Raw genomic sequence first — 19,217 nt, 5'->3', positions numbered from 1 at the left:
TTTCTACCAATAGGATCTTTTGGGTATGTGTGGACCACTCACTATGGTGGTCCACTTCAATGTATCCATCGGTGTGTCTTACACCAATGTGAGGAAGTATCCAAAACGTTTAACAGATAACCTATCTGTTAAATTCACAAGTGGCTTGCAGCCACTTGTACGTGTAACCCCGTTACACAATTTCCCCACCAACAACACCCACCCAGTCACCGAAGCCTCAATGGGCTTGTTAGGGTTAGAACCTGAAGGCCCAGGAACTTTCCCTTGCACCGGGTTGTGTTTCCCCTGTGTACCGAGCGTCCGCTAGTCGACCGACGGAAAACTCAGCGTCACTAGCCACGACCAAAGGCTAGCACGCTCTCACACACAAAATATACCTCGCAGTCCCTCAGAAGAAAGGGTCCCGGCCTGTTACGGCGTGATACGAGGGTGCCGGAGCTATACTCCGGCGGGAAGAAATAAATGGAGTGCGCTCTCGCTCCTCCAGTTCCTGGCGACGACTCGTCGCTACCAATACACCGGCCGCTAACTCTTGGCCCTGCCAGGGATGAACACACGCTACACTAGTAGATGTGTCCACCGACAGTCATAATCCTACCTACCAGGTTTACCTTGAGCTGCAGGTCGTTCACTGCAGGCACCGGTGTCGCCCTTGCGTGGTTGGGAAGAAAGCTGTTCTGTTATTGTTGCCCGAAGGCTTATCTTGTCTTCTCTTAAGTTTCCTATCGATCAATACAGATGTCAAGTATAAACGCGTCCGTTTTTGGACCGCCAGTCCTGTGGAGTAGCGCCCTCGCAGAAATCTGCAAAGTCGTCCTCGCACAAACCCGTCGCGTCCGCTGTCGGTGGGCGCGTCGGATATTTCCCCGGGACTTGAGTAGCGTATCTCAGGATAGGGTAACGAGTAGCTCAAGCTTGGAGCGTGAAGTCTTCCTTACTGGGACGGTCTTGTCCTTGATCCGTCTTTTCTCCTTTCTTGCCCTTGAACACGTGCAGTTATCGGTGCGTCGCGTCCTTGGGGTGCGTGGCGTTATCGGGGCCGACGCGGTCTTGTGCGGCGTTATCGGGGCCGGCACGGGTCTTCGCCTTCAGCGACGCGTTATCGGGCGTGCTTGGACGGTATCGTTTAACGTGTCCCTCCTGTTGGGCACGGGTCTGAGGGTGAGTACACCGACGACCGAGGGACGGGGGGCCGCGTTATCGGGGAGGCTCTGCTTGCCGGCACTCGGAAGCCTTGGACCGCAACGGAGAAATCCACTTGAGCGGCACAAAGAAGATTCGGGACTGAGCCTTACACCTATCCTATGCTACCGACTGACTACTTAAAGATTGCTAAGCTACGGTTCCATGCCTAACCCTACTTCGATGACCCATGCCCTGATTTATGACGCTTGATCTCTGAGACGGGGTCCTCCAGACTGCGTCTCAGGGATTCCTAGGACGGGGTCGTCCCAGACCTGAGACGGGGTCACTCAAGTGGGGTGTCACTAAAGTGAGGTAGTCCGAAAGCCTTGAATGACAGCTCCGACTCAGCCTTGACATCTGAGGTGTCTTTCACCCTTTCCGCAGAAGATTCCGTACAGGTCGCGTTCTTTCACTCTGGGCAACGGTCCTCTGGCGCGCCTCGCTCATCACTTCTCATCTCGCGGTCTGCTTCACCACAGTTGTAATTCACGACTCTTCGGCGCTTCTCTGCGACGTGGCGGCGTTACCGACGACTCAAACGGCCGCTGAAACGCCACCGATGACTGGGGACAGGCGCCGACGACTCATAAGTTCGGATCTTGCCAGTAGGTTCGCACCGTACTTATCGAGCTGCAACCGCCCGCGCTTGACTTGGGACCGTCGACGAGTCATCGTCACCGGCCTATTTAGGCCAATCAGCGATCGGGGAGTTTTAGTCCAATGACTGGCGATGGGTTGTGACTTGCCAGTTGGCGCCGGCACCTCGAGTCTTCTATGCACCCTGTCTCGGCTGCATTTCTCGACACCACAGTTACATATCGGTCCTGGTTGCGCTTGCATTGCTTTTTCAAGCATATCAAGATTTTCGCTAAGGGAGTTACGGGATCTGTAAATGGCTCGGGTCAGGGTTTGCAGTCTGGCTCTCCATTTACGCGCAGTTGCGGTAGCTTCCTTTATGTCCGCTAAAAACAAACGAAGCATTTTTTCAGTCTCCATCGGCTCCAGTTCCGGGTAGCGTCGGCGTGTTGGTGGCAGCCACTCGGGTCGGCAAACACTTCAGCAAAGAGCTGATACAGGAAATCTGCCACGTTGTCGACCTCCATAGCTTGCTGGACTGTGAGTCCCTGGAGTTGGATCTTCAAATACGCGTACATTTCGACGAACGAGAACTGCTCCGCTTCCGCATCGTCGTAGAGCATTGGCTCCGATGACGTCCCCATTGACTCATCGTCCGGCGCGTTCTTAGCAGCATTGGGCTCTCCATCCGAGACGCTCTTCTTTTCTCCATTGGCCTCGCAGGGGCCGCCGGTTGGAGGAGCTCCTTCGCTATCCAGCAGAAACTGGGGAGCCGAAGACTCCTGCTCAGGCGGTGAGACGTTCTCTGATCCAGCGACCGGTGATGTCAGGTCAATCACCTGCTGCGCTTGTTGGATGTGTTCCTCCCCTCCGTGGTCGGGTGGATCGCTTGGTGGGCTCTCGCCCGGCCGCGTTAGGTGCCCGTCCATCCCGTGGGGTCCGCCTTCGAGAAGTTCGAGGTGCCCCTAATAGAAGACCGTTTAGTTTGTTCAAGTAAAGCACTCCGAATTCTGTCGTTTCCTGCTCTTTGTGTTGATTCACACCTTCTTCGAGAGAAGGCTCCCCCCAATCACGACTTGACGATGTCGTGGCTTGCGCTAAATCGGAAGTGCTCTGAAAAATCTTTCAACTTTTTCGTACATTTTGATGTACCGCACACCACTGTCTTTCTAAGGTGCATCTTGGTCGGATCGAGATTGACCATGAGCGGCAAAGGCGTGCAGAAGCAGCGGCAGAAGCGCAAGTCGCTGGCCGAGGACTATGGAGGCTCCGTGGGCGAGGACCTGCTTGAGTACATGGAGAGTGAGGAGGCGCCCGGCGGCGTGCAGCAGTCCGTGGACAGCGTGGGCGCCTCCAGCAACCTGTCGCGCCGCATCCAGAACCGCCTGCAGAAGCTCAACGAGGTGGCGCAGTCCGCGGGCGGGGACGGCGACGCCTCTGGCTACTACGACTTCTCCACGCTCGACATGAAGCCCGACCACGAGGCGCGGCCCGTGTGGGTCTGCCCCAACGGCCGCATCTTTCTCGAGGCCTTCTCGCCCATCTACAAGCAGGCCTACGACTTCCTGGTGGCCATCTCCGAGCCAGTCTCGCGCCCCGAGTTCCTGCACGAGTACAAACTCACCCCCTACTCGCTCTACGCCGCGGTGTCGGTGGCCATCGAGACCGAAAGCATCCTCAAGGTGCTGGAGCGGCTGTCCAAGAACCGCCTTCCCGCGGGCATCGTGGCCTTCATCAAGGACTGCACACTCAGCTACGGCAAGGCGAAGCTCGTGCTGCACCACAACGAGTTCTACGTCGAGAGCCTGTACCCGGAAGTGCTGCGGAAGTTGCTCGAGCACGAACACATTCGCGCGGCTCGCGTGAAGGAGACAGCGGAGGATGTCGCAGCCAACGCGGCTGTGGCTCCCCCGGCGGCGCCTGGCGGCCCAAGAGCAGAGGATGCGAGCGAGTTCATTCAGAAGGATGTTTCAGCGGAAGACCAGGCTAACCTGCAGTACCAGAAGCTCCTGAATGAAGACTACAACGTTGCTGACGAGCACCACCCTGGCAAACCGTCAGGCGACCAGCAGAAGACGGTGCGTACAGTGTCGTTCAAGATCCGAAAGACGATGGTGGAGCAGGTGAAGCGCGCTTGTCTGGATCTGGACTACCCCCTCATGGAGGAATACGACTTCCGCAACGACAAGACCATCCCAGATCTGGAGATGGATCTGAAGCCCACAACGCGCATCCGTGAGTACCAGGAGAAATCACTGAGCAAGATGTTCGGTAATGGCCGTGCACGATCGGGTATTATCGTGTTGCCGTGTGGTGCAGGCAAGACGCTTACGGGTGTTACGGCAGCTTCCACCATCAAGAAGTCGTGCCTGTGTCTATGCACGTCAGCTGTGTCCGTGGAGCAGTGGACCGCACAGTTCAAAATGTGGACAAATATTCCAGAGAAAAAGATCGCGCGCTTTACTTCTGTGGCAAAGGACTACATCGACCCTGACTCTGGTGTGATCGTGACTACGTATACAATGGTTGCTTTCGGCGGACGCCGCGCTCGCGCCTCAGAAGAAGTCATGCAGCTCATTCAAGGCCGAGAATGGGGCTGCATCCTTCTGGACGAGGTGCACGTCGTGCCCGCTAAGATGTTCCGTAAGGTCATCGGCTCAATTGCGTGCCACTGCAAGCTTGGTCTGACAGCCACGCTTGTGCGCGAAGATGATTTGATTGGCGACCTGAACTTCCTCATCGGCCCGAAGCTGTATGAAGCCAACTGGATGGATCTGACCCAGAGCGGGTTCTTGGCCAATGTGTCGTGCGTGGAAGTGTGGTGCCCCATGACCGGTGAGTTCTACCGAGAATATCTCCGCGAGACCAAGAGCGCCCGTAAGCGTGCGCTGCTGTATGTGGCGAACCCGAACAAGTTCACTGCCGCTGAGTTCCTCATCCAGTACCATGAGGAGCGAGGAGACAAGATTTTGCTCTTTTCAGATGACGTGTTCGCCCTCCGTCTGTACGCGACCAAGCTAAACAAGGGTTATATCTACGGAGGCACGGGAGAGCGGGAACGCATGCGTCTGCTACAATCCTTCCGAAGCTCACCTCTGGTCAATGTCATCTGCATTTCCAAGGTTGGTGACACGTCCATCGATCTGCCGGAGGCCAACGTGATTATTCAAGTGTCTTCCCACTTCGGGTCGCGACGACAGGAGGCGCAGCGTCTCGGTCGTATTCTGCGCCCCAAGGCGAACGCCACCGGGGGCTTCAATGCCTTCTTCTACACGCTCATCTCGACGGACACGCACGAAATGTTCTACTCGAACAAGCGCCAGCAGTACCTCGTGGACCAGGGCTACACGTTCAAGGTGGTGACGGACCTCTTCGAGCCCGGGTCGTTCCAGGGTGTGTTCACGCGGAAGGAGGACCAGCGGGCACTGCTGAACGAAGTGCTCAGCGCTGACGTGGAGAGCGCCGCCAAGGACGAGAACGCGGCCATCCGCGACGACGAGGACCTGTCGCGTCTCGAGCTCTCGGGCCACGGGCGCAAGAAGAAGAAACTGGCGTCGCTCGGAGCGCTCTCCGGTGCCGATGGCACCAAGTACATGGAGTACTCGGCCGGGCATGGCGCCAAGCAACGCCACAACCTCTTCCGCGACCGGTATCGCTAGGTCTGGACAGCGCGCGCAGAAGAGCGTCTTTGCGTATTCCGTCATAATAACAACATCCAGCGTTCATACTCACCCTCCCGTTTGGCCCGCTAGTGTACGTACAAGCTGGAGTTTGTGCTGGCAGGCCCATACACCGTCGTCGTGCGGCATGCATTGTGGCAAGCAGGAGACCCTTTCCAAATCGTTCAAAGCCAGTCGATTATTATTGTCAGAGTCCAAGGTTCGTAGTGCGCTGCTGTGGGGCAGTAGCTCCCTCGAGGGGAGCTCAACGGCGTCACCAGCGGCTGCCGCGCGTCGTGGGTGGCGTCCTCATCGAGCGCACGAGCCTCCGCACTCCGCAGCTCCGCTAACCTTTCCTGTTCGTTATTCCTGCTCTCGCCAGCCGCATGTCGGACGTCAAGCACGCTTCCCCTCCGGCCAGCTCCTCGGCCGCCGCGGCGGCGCTCCCAGGCTCGGAGCGGCCCGACTACCGGGGCAAGTGCCTCTACAAGACGGGCAAGTGCGTGAATGAGCGCGCGCTCAAGACGTCGGGCGCGGCCCACAACCTCTGCGACGAGCACCGCAACCGACAGAACCAGCACCAGCGCAAGCTCGACGCCAAGAACCGGCTGCACAAGCGAGAGCGCCGGGCTTCAGGCACAGCCGCCACGACGTCCAAGAGCGAGCGCTTTGCACCTTACCCAGCAGTCTCGACAGCCCAGCGCCAGCCGCTCCCCAGTTCAGTGGACACGTCCGACGACGCGGAGTCGGTCGATCATGCCACAGCTTTAGCTTCCGGGACTGGCTCAGCCACCCCTCCGACGATTGAAGCTGCAGCAGAGGTTACTGCTACGGCCACCGCTATCCAGGCAGAAGGACCGACGTCCACGACGCAGACACCGGTGCTGGCCACTGCCAGCAGCGGCGTCATGTTCCTGCCGAATGGGCCGCAGCCGCCGCAGGTGTCGTACCCTTTTGTGATGCAGGACTTTGATGGCATTGTAGTGCCGCTACCATCCTATCTTGAAGGGCAGGAGCGCATCGAGTTCCGCTCGCGCATCTACCAGAAGGTGCTGGACTTCATCTCAGAAGAATGCATCCTGCGCTTCGGCGCCAAGGCCGACTCTACCTTGGTCGATGCGGCCACCACCGCTTCAGCCGGTACGACCCCCACAGCGCACACAAGCATCACAGGCGAGGCGCAGGTGAACACAGAAGCTGCTATAGCTGCATCATCGCTGGGCGGGAGGCACGAAGACACTGGCGACTTGGACAGCCACTCCCAGGATGCCGTTGAGGAGGCAAGGACCACCGGGATCGCCTCCAAGAAGGTGCATTGACTTGTATCGCAAGCTTGCCGACGGGCATGATAATTAAGGAGGAAGGAGGTGGAGTCGTCTTTGAGTTTGTTGCTTGTAGCGCCGAGCTGACTTGAGCCAAGGCGACTGCAGATCTGTTAGAGCTATCATTCTTTCTACACATATGAATGCGAGGCATATCGATAAGCTGTCTGTACTGTAGCGTTTCTTAGTGATCTCCGTTCAATCGACTCGATGTCATCGTGCATATTAGTGTCGAGCGTGATGGCCATGACAAGAGTTTGCTGGTGTTGTCGTATCAAGTGAAAATATGGCAGCGCTACCTCCAAGGCCAACTAAATCATAAAATAATCGGGTTCTTTGACACGCTCTAAGAGTAACTACACAAACGAGAAAATACCAGAATATCGAGTATCTGCGCTGGGCTTAGATCTCGACTTCGCGCTTGCCTTCTCGTACCTGGCTGTCGTCGAGGCCATCCAAACTGCTGAAGGAGTACTTCTCGTCGTTATACGACATCTCGCTGTAGCAATCACTCTCGCCGCGAGCACGTATTTGCTCGGCATACTCCGAGTCCGTGACCGAGTCCGCAATGGAATCGGTAATGGAGTCGGCCATCGAAGGCCGACCATCCAGGTCCGTCCGCCGCTGCGGCATTCGGCCAATGCCCTGCGACGACTGGAACGAGTACTTGCCGCTGTCCAAGTCACTGATGGTGTCGCTGAAGCTGACACCGCTCATTCCGCCCATTGTGCTGCGGTCGGCGTCATCGTACTGCATCTCCTGCTTCATCCGCAGATACTCGCCAAACACATTCGGCGTGGATGTGCACCGTAGTGACACGTCTTGCTGTACGTACTCGTTCACATTCGAGAAGCCTCCGATTCCCCCGACAACCGGCGCAGCCTGCACGCTTCTTCCACCGCTCTTGTGGGATCCGCGCGAATTGTGCGAGCTTCCACCCAGAACTGCCGGCGAGTGTGTTGAGTCGGTCAACATGCCGTCAAAGCTGCGAGGAGACTCGTCCGTAGGCACCCGCGACATCGTGTCCATCGGCTCCGCACGCGACCCTTTGCGGCGCCCGGCGTAGCCGCCTCCGTAGCCTGCGTTCATGTTGGGGGCTGCTGCATAGTTGACTTTACTGGAGTCCAGAAGATTGTTGTACGGGCCGGCGAAGGACCCGTTGTCAGGCTTCGACAGGCCACGTGGGCGCTTGTCCGACGGTGCGCGATTGCGCCCGAAGTTGCCAGCGCCCGTGGCCGCAATGTGCTCCTCCCGACGACGACGCATCTTGCGCCTCCGAGCGCAGAGGATGAGGAGGATGACAAAGATAAGAATTGCGCCGAGGCCGATGGCTCCATACGTGATGAGACTGGAGCTCAGTCCACCGGTGCTGGTGGAGCTGGAGGTGTCGGTGCCAGTGCTGGACGAAGAGGTCGACGAAGTGGCTGTGCCAGAGGTCGAGCGGTTCGAATTGGTCGACGACGACGACGTCGTCGTGGAGGCCGCGGAGCTGCTGGTCGTCGTGGTGCTCCACGAGTCGGCTGTTCCATGGGGGTAAGACAAGGGGCGGGTGAGATCAAGAGCGCTAGGCACTTTAGGCAGAAGAGCTCGACGGACGTACAGCAGTCGTAGCGGACGCCCGTGAAGGGGCAAGTGTTGGTCGAGTTGTCCTTCTCCCAGCACGTGTATGTGCTGTCCAGCGCGTAGATGCAGGGCGGACAGTCGCCCGTGGTGGTGTTGCACGCGGTGCTGCCGTCCTTGAGGCAGGACGTGACGGAGCTGCAGAAGGCGCTCGTGTCCGAGGCCGCCGCCAGCGCCACGGCCATCGCCGCCACCGCCAGGGCGCGTTGAAGGGCGCGTCGTCCGGCGGGCATCGCTCCTCTTTTCTTATGCCCCGGTCAGAGCCGCTCTCCGCTGGCAGAGACCTCGGGCCAGACGCATCGCTCGTCGCGACGGCACTCTGCTGACCAGCCTCATATCCATCTGCTCCGGGCAGAAACACGGCGAGCTTAGACTCGCGAGAGCTTTTGTACACAGCCCAAAACACGAGGCAGTGTCAGTTGTTGGAACACACCAACCAACACGCCTCGCTTTCAGGGCCGTCGCCCTGGCTTGCCGGCAAACTCTTGGCCGCAATCTGTCGTCATAGGGTATTGAGCTAGAATACTTTCATGTAGCTCGCCTCGAACACCGAGTTTGTGCGCTAACGCGGTGCATTCGATTGCCCACAAGCCGAGTTGGAGAGGCACAGCTAGGTTGCGCCGAGAGAAGCTAGTGGAGGCAGTTCTCCGCTGGAGGCTTCGCCAGTGTAGTCTAACGTAGAACACTAACGGAGCGACAGCTACCTATGGAGGCCCAAAGCACTGCAATTGAATTACCGGTACATGTAAATAATCAAAACACACTGTGAAGGCCCCGCTGCAACGCCTGTATGCCAAGCCCCAAGCTGTCCGACTTCACGCCCACATACATGCTTCATCTGCCCCGTACGATTGTTGATATCAACCTGCATATGGCGGTTTTGGCTGCGGGGTTCTTCAGCATCTCCTGTTCAAGGGCCTGGAGCGATTCGTCACCTGCTCAGGTTCGTGCTGGTAAGAACAAGGCTAGCGTGATGCCTGCGGATAGTACATCTTGGCAGCTCCACGTGCCGCAGCAATGGGCAAGCACTTGTACACGCGTATTGCTATCGTCCCCAACACGCTGCCATTATTGCCATTATTAGATATTATTAATGAATGTACATTTTGACCAAAAAAAATTAGTTGCTGCTGCGGACATTGACAACCCCTAATAATCAGATGAGCAGACTAACCAGAGTGGGAACCCAAGCATCTGATCGCCGACCGACGTAGAGACCGAGCGCCGCGCAGAGAACCGCCGAGCTCGGCTTCAAGCTCAAGCATTCCGACGAGCCTGGGACCTCTCCTCGGCCATCCTGTCTCCTTCGCCTGGATGCCAGTCAGCGCGCAGCGAGCACCAGCTCGACGGATCATTTGCCCGCGCTGCAGCGGGCGACAGCGTAGCCAGCGATTGCGAAGCAAGCGATGGCATGCAGGCGAGGCTCGGACGTCGAGCAAGCTGAAGATACACACACCGTCTTGATACTCGCGACATCGCCGAGCTGTCCGTAGAAGCTCGAGTCTCACTTGGGCTGCCAAGCGTGACTCGCTCGTTACCAATGCTCAAGTGCCGTCAAGTCACTGTCGGGGCCTGCCCAGGCGGTGGATGCTCCCACCGAGATGCCGGGCAGAGACGGTTTGCGGCACCTTTAATCGCCCATGCGTCTGGGTGAGCCCAAGATGCCCCTGCGTCGTAGCGCTCCGTCGTGTGCTCGCGTTGTCGCCGATAGCCCCTACAGCCTCCAAGCGATCTGGTAACTTGCCAGTGGTAATGCTGTATCGCCACACACTGCCTTCGACGTCCTCCGTGTTTGGTCGGTCGACCACGCGCATGCGAGAGCATTTGTTGTTGCTGCTGCTTTGCTGCTGTCGTGCTGCTGTTGGGATCGCAGGCGCGCATGAGCGATTTGCAACTCCCAGCAGAACCTAACGAGGTTCGTTGGGAGCGCCAGCGACGGGTTACGTACGCGTCGGGCAATTTCCTCGTAATGCTGCGCCGTGCGACTGGATGGCGAGCGCACGCCGTGTACCCGTGCGCCATGCATCTGCCAGCATCTCACCTACTATTCCGTTCAACCACTCGTGATTTCGTGCGACCACTTGCAGTCCATCGATGTCGGTGCTTCCACCTCAGCTAGGCGAGGGGGCAAAGGACGACTCGCTAGATCTGCGGCTGACGATCCCCAGTGCTGGTACTTCCATAATCGCTCGCGCTGTCAGCTTCAGCGATGTGGTCGGCGTCACCAGCCCCTAATAGGGATGCCAACCCCAGAAAGTCGCTGGTGTCGTCCAGCGGCAACTCGACGTCTGCTACCTCTTCGTTTTCGCTGTCTTCGACAAACCACTGCGGCACGGCCGCGTCAGTCCGTGTAAGCTCGCATTGGTCACTCTCCCTATCGGTATCATCGCGCGGTAGCCCAACAATTTCCGTCGAGCCGTCCCCCTCGTCACTGCCTTCTTCATCGAACCACTGCGGCGCGCTAGGCCTTAAAACTGTACCGTTCAGTTGATCCGGCGATTCCGCAGTGGATCGGTCTTTGGGAGCAATCATACCCGTGCCGACAAGGTCCATACCAGATAGGAGAATTGCAACAGACTCGGGGGTTCTGCGTGAGTATTTGCCTTCACTACAGCTGAGATCCTCGACCTGCAGCAAAGCAGCCAGCGGTGCTCCCACCATGTTAGCCACTTCGGAGTGAGAGACCAGTTGGTGCATGGCGTCGAAGCACGCCGATACCAGACTCGGACGCACTTTTTTAACTCTACGCATCGTACATGGCGTAAGAAGCAACTTGAAAATATTGACCAAGGTGTCGCAATCGCTTGCCTTGACCGCACCCGCCGTCTTTGCTAGCAAATATAAGCTCGTATCTATCGGGCGCGCTTCAAGCATCTCTGGAGACGTACGCGTGCCCTTTTCAGTGGAGTACATCGTGGACAACTTGGCTAGTTGAGCGAGACTTCCTGTTATTGCCGGATTGAGAATCATCGCCAGTTCCGCGATGTCCCCCCTTCTAGTTTCAAAGTAGTCGAGCCCAGCCTTGATCACCAGAAGACTTAAGTCCAGCATACGAATGGTTCCAACTGAGGTCTTCTCATTATTACTCAAAATGCTGGGATGATGGCTCAGAAGTTGGAGAGCCGCACCGCAGCAATCAAAGCACGCGGGGAAGTACTCACCAAGCCACGCTGTTACATCAACACCGTCAGATTCACTCAGGAAATGACAATCCACCAAACACTCCAGCAACCGCAACTGCAGAGCCATGCGTGGGGTGAACTGGTAGCTCGGGCCTTCGTCAACGAAGGTGCTGATCAACGTTGTCACTTCGCCGATACAAAATTCTTTCAGCTCAGCAGGTAGATCTGCATACGCGAAGGCGACCACGTCTAGAATATCGTCCGCTTGTGTCGAAGCCACCTCCCCACCACTACATGTACTTGAACACATCAATTGCGCATTGAGCAGCAGCAGCTCTAGTGCTAAGCCAGCGGCTGCATCGCCCCAGTGACGACACAGCAATTCCCGCCACAGAAACTTCTGGTCCAACGCACCCTGGTCCAAGCACCCCACACGCCATAGAGTATCGATGAGTCGCCCACATAACCGCAGTAGCCGCTGAGCGTCGGGTGCACACGCCTCCACGCAGCTCAGACATGTGGCTGCGGTCTCGAACGCAGCTACTGCGACATCTTCGACCCGGTCGTCCTCTTGTCTCCCCGGTAACCCCCCCCCCCCCCCCCCCCGTTGCTGTGGCGCCGATCTCTCCAACGCTGCGATGCAGACCGCCGGCCTCGCGCGTCTCCCAGTCGACGATCAGCTCCAGCACCTGGACGTACTCAGGCTTGAACTCCACGTACGAGTCGTTCACCTCCGCCAGAAACACAAGCGCTGCAGATGCAAAGCTTGCGCCAGAGGACCAGCACGTGTGCTCCACGCGGCTCGGCGTCGCCGTGTCGGGTTCTGCTGGGCTCTTGTACGTCCAGGTCGCCGAGCCCAAGAGGTTGGTTTGCATAGTTACTAAGAGGCATACTGGCACTAAAGCGAATTTCGCGCCTAATCAGCACTGGTAATAACGGAAATTCCCGATTAATACCCTCTACCCAAATAGTACCACTCAGAGTAGCCCGGTAGTAACCCTACAGTAACTCACGTACCCTACCCTGCTCTGATGACCAGTCGTCTTGGTACACCTCACTTCACTATAGAACGCAGCCCCAGCCATTCACTAGCGCTGCCTGCACACGTTCGCAGCACCCCAACACCGCCTCATTCGGCAAAATGCCATTGACGAGGACCACGAGGATATGGACGACTTTAACCTGGACGAGCTGCACGACGCTCTTGATGATGCTGCACTGATCGACGAGTAAGCTAAGGTAGCGATGTAACCTTTTGGTAATACAGAGTAACCTTTCGAGATTTTGTGAGGGGTACTATTAAATAGTGCCCGGGGTATTATTCTGTAGTAGTGGTGCTCTCAATGTGACGAGAGGACATGACGAGATGGTGATCGACCTGACGACGACGTGAGAAGTGTGGTGAACACCAACGGGCTGGTGACGGAATATGTGACGACGGAGTGGGCGGTGACGACGGCGATCCAGCAGGCTACCACCACTGGTCGGTGAGGGTAGCGGAGGATCGGCAGAGAGGAGATGTCGAGTCGACATTGAAGGACAGAGCGCTGGAAGATCGCGGGAGGGGTGACCCGGTAACGACTTGTAGCAGGGACGAGTGCAACGTCAGGAGGGGCGACGACGTAGAGTGCGGGGCCAAGGAGGGCCAGTAGGTAGTAAAGGGCGCCGGGCTTTGTAGGTGGTCGATAGATGTAGGAGGGTAGCGAGCCGCGGTCTGCCGCTCGACCCTCAGTTGAGATTTGGTGCAGGACCGGCATCTGATCGAGACTAATAAAAGTCACTTGGCAGCCGGACGCCAGAGGTCGTGCTGTTGTGCCTAGTCTGAGTGGGGTGCACCGCAACGGAGCGGGGTACGCGGGTAGGAGATCGCGTATACTTCAATTGACAGTAGGGTGCTGGGGGCCTCGGAGAGAGACCGAGGGGGCAGCGGCGCCGGTATGCGCGCCGGCGTCGAGGCCGAGGGACACGGGGATCGGCTAGCGCACTTGTGCCGACGCCCCGAGTCCGCTGCATGTTTGCATGTAAACCGGAACGCTTGCGGGGAGCAGCCTAAAGACCTACCGGGGTTGCGGTCGCCGATAATCGCTCCCTCCCCACTGTCCCTATCCCTCGCACGGAGAGCGTGCAGGGCCAGCATCGGGCTGGTTAGTCATTGAGAGCTGACGCTCCCTACCTACGCGAGACCGCTGCCTCTGAGACGACGTGCTGACCGAGTAGCTTTGGTAAAGTTATTCGCCACCGGGAGGGCGACAGCTACATGGTGGTCATGACAGGCACCTTCCGGGCGGGAATGATTGGAGCCTCCTGCGGGCTTGGTGTCAGCGGGTGAACCCTGCAGCGGAACGGAAACGAACGACAAGAGATATAGAGAACGCGATGCGAAACTAATGGGATATTTGTGTATTGTGTTTTTAGTTTACTGAGAAAAAAATGACTACGACGGAAGGAACTGCGGCGCATGATCAACGTGCGAATCGGCGTGCGGCTTTCGTGGAACGAGCGGCGGTAGTAGCGGCCGAAGCTGCGAAGCAGCGGCAGACCGCGACGATCACGCTGGACGCGGACGACGGCGCCACAGTGACGCTAGCGACGGAAGAGATTCGCCAGACTGCGGGCAACACGCCGGTGGCCAGGGCGGCTGGAATGAGTGGCGGCAACAGCGGAGATGCGAGCGGCAATCGAACGTCGGGTGATGGCAACGGAGACCCGAGCTGCAGCACCGCAAACGCGGGGGCGAGCGCGTCGACACTCGACACCACGGCGGGAGACACGGCCATGAACGCGGGCGTGACTGCGGCAACGATCCGTGGAGGCACCAGTGCTAGCGGTAATGGGGTACAAGGCGGCGCTGGATTCGATAGTACTCCTCCAGCAAGAAGGACAGCGACGGCGGCGAGCAGTGCGGAGCAGGCACCAGCTCGACCGATCATCGTGCGCGAGAAGGCGAAAGCCTTGAAGCTGACCAAGTTCAAGCGTCTTGACGATGTGATGCCGGTCTCGATGTGGCTCAAGACGGTGCGAGCTGAAGTCCGTCGGCAGGCCGTGACTATGGGCGTCGAATGGCGCGAGAAACAGCTTTATCATGAGGTGGCGTCCCACCTGGAGGGCGAGGCGCAACGCTGGTTTGCTACCGTGATGGAATCGGTCCCCGAGTCGCAGGAGACCATCGGCACGTTGTCGGACATGTTAAGGGCAAAGTATATGACCCAGCGTACTGGGCCTGAAGTTGTTGACCTTCTGAACGCGCGGCGCCAGATGCGTGGCGAGCGACTTGTCGAGTACGCCCAAGCGTTGCGAGAGATCGGCGAGCGGGGCGACGTGGAGGAAGATTGGTTGGTGAACGCATTCTTGAAGGGCATTAGTAGTGCCGAAGGAGCAATGCACGTGCGCGGACATCGCCCGCGGACGCTGGACGAAGCGGTGGAGCTGGCGGTGCCCCACGTGGGCGAGTACGGCGAGGGCTACGGCGTTGGATTGGACACGGCGATGGCGCGCTGGGACGAGCGCGAGGCTTCGCGTGGGCGTGGGCCCTTGGCAGCATCGGCACCCGGAGACAAGGAGCAGTCAGGAGCAGCTGGGAATTTTGGTACTGTGGTGAGCGGGTACGGGCCGATGTGGGGTACGGCGGGGAAACCACCTCGATACGACACTGCCGGTAGACCGGTATTGTCGGGGAAAGACAGTTCGGGCGAGTGGTGGCGTGCAATCCCGCCTGGATACCAACTGGTACCCGTTGGAGCACGCGAGGTTCAGCGCCGAGATTTGAAAGCTCAAACGGCGAGCGGACGAGAGCAATTCGGACCAGAACGAGGGAAACGGCAGGCCAGCGGGGATCACCTCCCAAGGCAGCGGGCCAAGGCGTTCAAGGTCGAGGGGACGTCAGGTGGCAGCGCGTACGGACCACAGAGCGGCGCAGCAGACCCGGTGTTTGACACGCGCGAGGGGAGGCTTCAGCGACACTATGAGAGATTACAGCAGCGAGCACCACGCGCACCATTTGTACCGCGAGCGGGCACGCGGTGCCACTACTGCAATCAAGAGGGCCATTTCGTGCGGGACTGCGGCGTGAAGAAGGCCGATCTGGCCGAGGCTAGCGGGCAGAAGACGACAGGGACAGTGTCCCCCAGCGGCAACGCGGGAAATGGGCAGCGGGCGTAGGGGACCCGGCCCTACTGCTCGCTTCCACTGATCCGGGTGAGAAGACAAGACGGCGTACGGAGATGCGCCAGGCTGAGCGACGGCACGGTCGGAGGCGTCGAGGAACGCGATGGAACGGCCAGGTCGCGAGGAAGACACGACGAGTGACATTTGAGGCTGGGGATGGCGGAGCACGACATGACCCGCCACCTGTGAGCTGCCCTGGCACACAAGAAGCGAGGACAAGTGACAAGGAGGCGGACGAAGCTGTGGAAGGCGCAGCACATGCCTGTGTGCCTCCTCAAAGTGGAGATGGCGGTTCGTGTAGTCGCGCGGCGTCGACGAGTAGCGGTGGTGACCACGAGTGTGATAGCGGCGGAAAGGATGGAGTCCGTGGTGACGATGGCGGCGGTTTGGAGGCCCATGATACTGGTGACGTTTCTCGCGACGGTGACGATGCTCAAGATGGGGACACTGGTGGCGGTCAACACGGCGGAACATCCGGCAAAGACGAGAACGACGTGGGCGTGCGTGTACCCGACGGCGACTTACCGCGTCGAGTCAGCCACGAGGCTTCGGCAAGGCGTGAGACATGCGGCGACGGAGGCACACCCGAGAATCTGCAGGCAGCTCTGCGTGAGGAGATGGCGACGAAGAACACGACGACGGCCAAGACATTCATGGCGCTTGCAAGGGAGGCGTCGTCAGCACATGCGATCGTCGACGAGGCAGCCCGTGCGGAACGGCGACGGCGGAAGAGGATCGCCCGGGGCAAAGCACGGCGACAGCGCCAGACTGATCGTGAGCAAGGCACAACGACGGCGCCACAGCGTGATACGTCAGTGGCACCGACGACACGGACCGGGAACTGCGGCAACAACGCAGTGGCTGGTGACGAGCTCGGCCAGGAAGGCGAATACCAAAAGAAGGTGGTGCACGACACGCCACTGCGGCGGTCGCGCACACGGCGGCGCTACGAGCGGATGGTGCGCAAGGCCAAGGCCAAGGAGCGCAGGGAGCTACGCGAAATGCTGGCGAAGATGCAGTACCTGGACGAAGCGTACTTCGTGTTCGAAGACACGCACCAGCGGCGAAGGAAAGAAGCTGCTAGCGCGTTGACGCAGGGTGAGGCACAAGCGCGGGTATTCACGGCATTCAGTGCCACGGACAATCAGCAGGACAAGTCGAAGCTGCATCGCGCACGGCGGCGGTACACGTACCACAGTGGCAGCGTGTACGCGCACCCGCGTGTGCGCCACTACGAGGGCGGCGAACGACTGATCAGAGTTGGCCAGTTGCGAGCTCTGCAGGCCCCGACAGTGGAGTCGTTGCCGACGGCGAGAGTGCGGATCTGTGGTGAAGAGAAGCAGATCAAGTTAGATACCGGAGCGCAGTACTGCGTGGCGGGGGAAGCGTGGCGAGCGTACGGAGAACGGCTGAGCATGCTACCACCTGTTGACTATGTTGAGGGCTTCACGGGAGCAGTCGCTAAAGTGTTGGGCGTGTGGCGATTTCGGCTCTGCACGCAGTACGAGCAGATCATGACAGTGGACGCGCTCATAGTTGAGGGGGCGTCTTCGGAGTTCCTGCTAGGTGAGAATTAGATGCTCGACAAGGGCGTCAAGATTGACTTCGTGGCCTGCGAGATGAAGTGGTTCGAGGAGGGCGTCAAGAAAGTCGTGCCGTTCCGGTGCAGCGAGAGACGATACAACGGTGTTGCAAGGGCACGACTAGTACGGCGTGCACGTGTGCAGACTGGCACGTGTCACAATGTCGAGCTGGCGGTGTCGGCACCAGATGGCACTGAGGGCATGTTCATCCCCGACAAGAGGGTCGAGCCCCACTTAATGCTAGCGCCAACGCTGACAAAGGTCCACGACGGCAAGGTGACGATTCCGATCATGAACCTCGAGGGACGAACGACTAAGTTGCCGTCGAGAGAGGCTTTGGAAACGTGGTCACCGACCAGAGATGACCCTGAGTTGTTGGAGCTGGACGGTGGGTTTGAACGTGATCGCGTTCGGCAGTGGATCGAGCAGGTGGTGAAGGCTCGGGCGGAACCGTTGAGCAACGAGGGCGACTTAGCAATCGGTGACATGGAGAAGAAGGACAAGAAGTTGCTGTTGATGTTATTACGGAATTACCCTGAGTTGTTGGAGCCTAGGGAGGGGTGTCCTCCGATGACTACGCTAGGAGTTAGTCACGAAATTCACACAGGATCGGAAGCACCGATCAAGGTGCGACCTTTTCATTCGGATGCCTTTCGGGCTTGCAAATGCTCCTGGTACCTTCCAGAGGATGATGAACGCAGTTCTGCAAGGGCTTACATGGAGAAGTTGCTTAGTTTACCTAGACGACGTTATCGTGTTCTCGCGAGGCGACGTGGCACAGCATGTGGTGGAGCTAGCCATGGTGCTCGAGAGGCTGCGGCAGGCCGGATTGTCTCTGAAGGCGAGCAAGTGCTCATTTGCTACCGAAAAACTAGAGTACTTAGGACATGAGCTTGATGCTTTTGGCGTCAGACCGATGGAGAGTTTGGTTGAGAGTGTGCGGCAGTTTCCGGTGCCAGCGGATGCGGCAGCGGTCAAGCGATTTGTCCATATGGCAGGCTATTACAGACGATTTGTACCGGAGTTCGCGGGCAAGGCAGCTCCGTTGACGATGCTGTTGAGGAAATGCGTCGTGTGGAAATGGGGAGAATCCCAGCAAACAGCGTTTGAATGCCTAAAGAGAGCGCTCACGGAACGTCCTCTCCTCGCATATCCAGAATTTACGCGGCCGTTCAAACTTGTGACCGATGCCTCGACGGTGGGCCTAGGGGCGACGCTCACGCAGGACCAGGGTGATGGTGAACAACCTATAGCCTATGCGTCCAAGATTAACTCGGTAACAGTGGCAAAGTATAGCATTACGGACCTAGAGTGCGCAGCCGTGGTGTGGGCGGTGAATTTATTTAGACCCTACCTCTACGGACGGAGATTTGACCTTGTGACGAATCATGCAGCCTTACGATGGCTGATGACGTCGAAAGACCTGATGGGAAGATTGCATCGGTGGTCACTTCAACTACAAGAGTATGATTTTAAAGTAGTCTATCGACCGGGAGCTAGCAATGTGGTGGCAGATGCTCTGTCACGAGCACCTGTGCGAGTGGTGACTGGCGGACAACCAGGTGCAGCAGCGGTCGGCGGTGAAGGCCAGCTGGCGGATAGTGAGATTCGGAGTGAGCAAGCACACGACCGGATGGTGGCGAACCTGCGAAAGAGGGGCAAGTACGGCGACAAGTCTGTGGTGATTGACGACGGCATTGTATATATTGTGGAGACCGACGGCAGGCGACGAGTGGTATTGCCAGCGTCGCTATGGCCCAAAGTGCTCAGAGAGAATCACGATTCAATCTATGCATGTCATCTACGGACTCCGCAGACGTACGTGCGGATAACGCCTAACTACTGGTGGCCAGACATGAGGGCTACGATTCGAAAATGGGTACAGTCCTGTCGAGATTGCGGTACTCGCAAGACGAAGGCGAGGGAAGTGATCCCGCCGCTGAGGAGTCAGGGCGTAGGAGAAGCTGGTGATCGGTGGGCGGTAGA

At 58.3% G+C, this 19,217-nt stretch overlaps 7 protein-coding genes across 8 annotated transcripts; 3 read left to right on the top strand and 4 right to left on the bottom strand.

Annotated features, from left to right (window-relative positions):
• Positions 1–2,147: 2,147 nt before the first annotated feature.
• On the bottom strand, positions 2,148–2,690 carry IUM83_06211 (uncharacterized protein; the record flags this gene model as incomplete). Its single annotated transcript, XM_067930397.1, has 1 exon — positions 2,148–2,690. The coding sequence occupies one exon, from the start codon at positions 2,688–2,690 to the stop codon at positions 2,148–2,150; it is 543 nt and encodes a 180-aa protein (XP_067800510.1).
• Positions 2,691–2,963: 273 nt separating this feature from the next.
• On the top strand, positions 2,964–5,420 carry IUM83_06210 (TFIIH basal transcription factor complex helicase XPB subunit; the record flags this gene model as incomplete). Of its 2 annotated transcripts, XM_067930396.1 has the most annotated exons (2): positions 2,964–4,654; positions 4,744–4,747. In XM_067930396.1, the coding sequence occupies 2 exons, from the start codon at positions 2,964–2,966 to the stop codon at positions 4,745–4,747; spliced, it is 1,695 nt and encodes a 564-aa protein (XP_067800317.1). The 2 variants fall into 2 exon arrangements, with proteins under 2 accessions (XP_067800317.1, XP_067800318.1); XM_067930395.1 differs by having other exon boundaries at positions 2,964–5,420.
• Positions 5,421–5,806: 386 nt separating this feature from the next.
• IUM83_06209 (RAN GTPase-activating protein 1) lies at positions 5,807–6,739 on the top strand (the record flags this gene model as incomplete). The annotated part of the gene is made up of 1 exon (XM_067930394.1): positions 5,807–6,739. One exon carries the CDS (start codon positions 5,807–5,809, stop codon positions 6,737–6,739), a length of 933 nt encoding a protein of 310 aa, XP_067800506.1.
• A 405-nt stretch (positions 6,740–7,144) lies between these two features.
• Positions 7,145–8,595, bottom strand: IUM83_06208 (RxLR-like protein; the record flags this gene model as incomplete). Its single annotated transcript, XM_067930393.1, has 2 exons — positions 7,145–8,262; positions 8,343–8,595. 2 exons carry the CDS (start codon positions 8,593–8,595, stop codon positions 7,145–7,147), a joined length of 1,371 nt encoding a protein of 456 aa, XP_067800468.1.
• A 1,909-nt stretch (positions 8,596–10,504) lies between these two features.
• IUM83_06207 (uncharacterized protein) lies at positions 10,505–11,113 on the bottom strand (the record flags this gene model as incomplete). Its single annotated transcript, XM_067930392.1, has 2 exons — positions 10,505–10,990; positions 11,096–11,113. 2 exons carry the CDS (start codon positions 11,111–11,113, stop codon positions 10,505–10,507), a joined length of 504 nt encoding a protein of 167 aa, XP_067800463.1.
• Positions 11,114–11,519: 406 nt separating this feature from the next.
• On the bottom strand, positions 11,520–12,359 carry IUM83_06206 (uncharacterized protein; the record flags this gene model as incomplete). Its single annotated transcript, XM_067930391.1, has 3 exons — positions 11,520–11,532; positions 11,601–11,709; positions 12,131–12,359. The coding sequence occupies 3 exons, from the start codon at positions 12,357–12,359 to the stop codon at positions 11,520–11,522; spliced, it is 351 nt and encodes a 116-aa protein (XP_067800462.1).
• Positions 12,360–13,914: 1,555 nt separating this feature from the next.
• IUM83_06205 (Retrovirus Polyprotein) lies at positions 13,915–17,225 on the top strand (the record flags this gene model as incomplete). Its single annotated transcript, XM_067930390.1, has 2 exons — positions 13,915–15,086; positions 15,950–17,225. 2 exons carry the CDS (start codon positions 13,915–13,917, stop codon positions 17,223–17,225), a joined length of 2,448 nt encoding a protein of 815 aa, XP_067800528.1.
• Positions 17,226–19,217: the final 1,992 nt, after the last annotated feature.

This window comes from Phytophthora cinnamomi (assembly GCF_018691715.1).
Source record: "Phytophthora cinnamomi strain GKB4 chromosome Unknown Contig1, whole genome shotgun sequence".
Classification (NCBI taxonomy): domain Eukaryota; phylum Oomycota; class Peronosporomycetes; order Peronosporales; family Peronosporaceae; genus Phytophthora; species Phytophthora cinnamomi.
The sequence above is the reverse complement of the archived record's forward strand: the minus strand, read 5'-3'. Positions and strand labels throughout refer to the sequence as shown.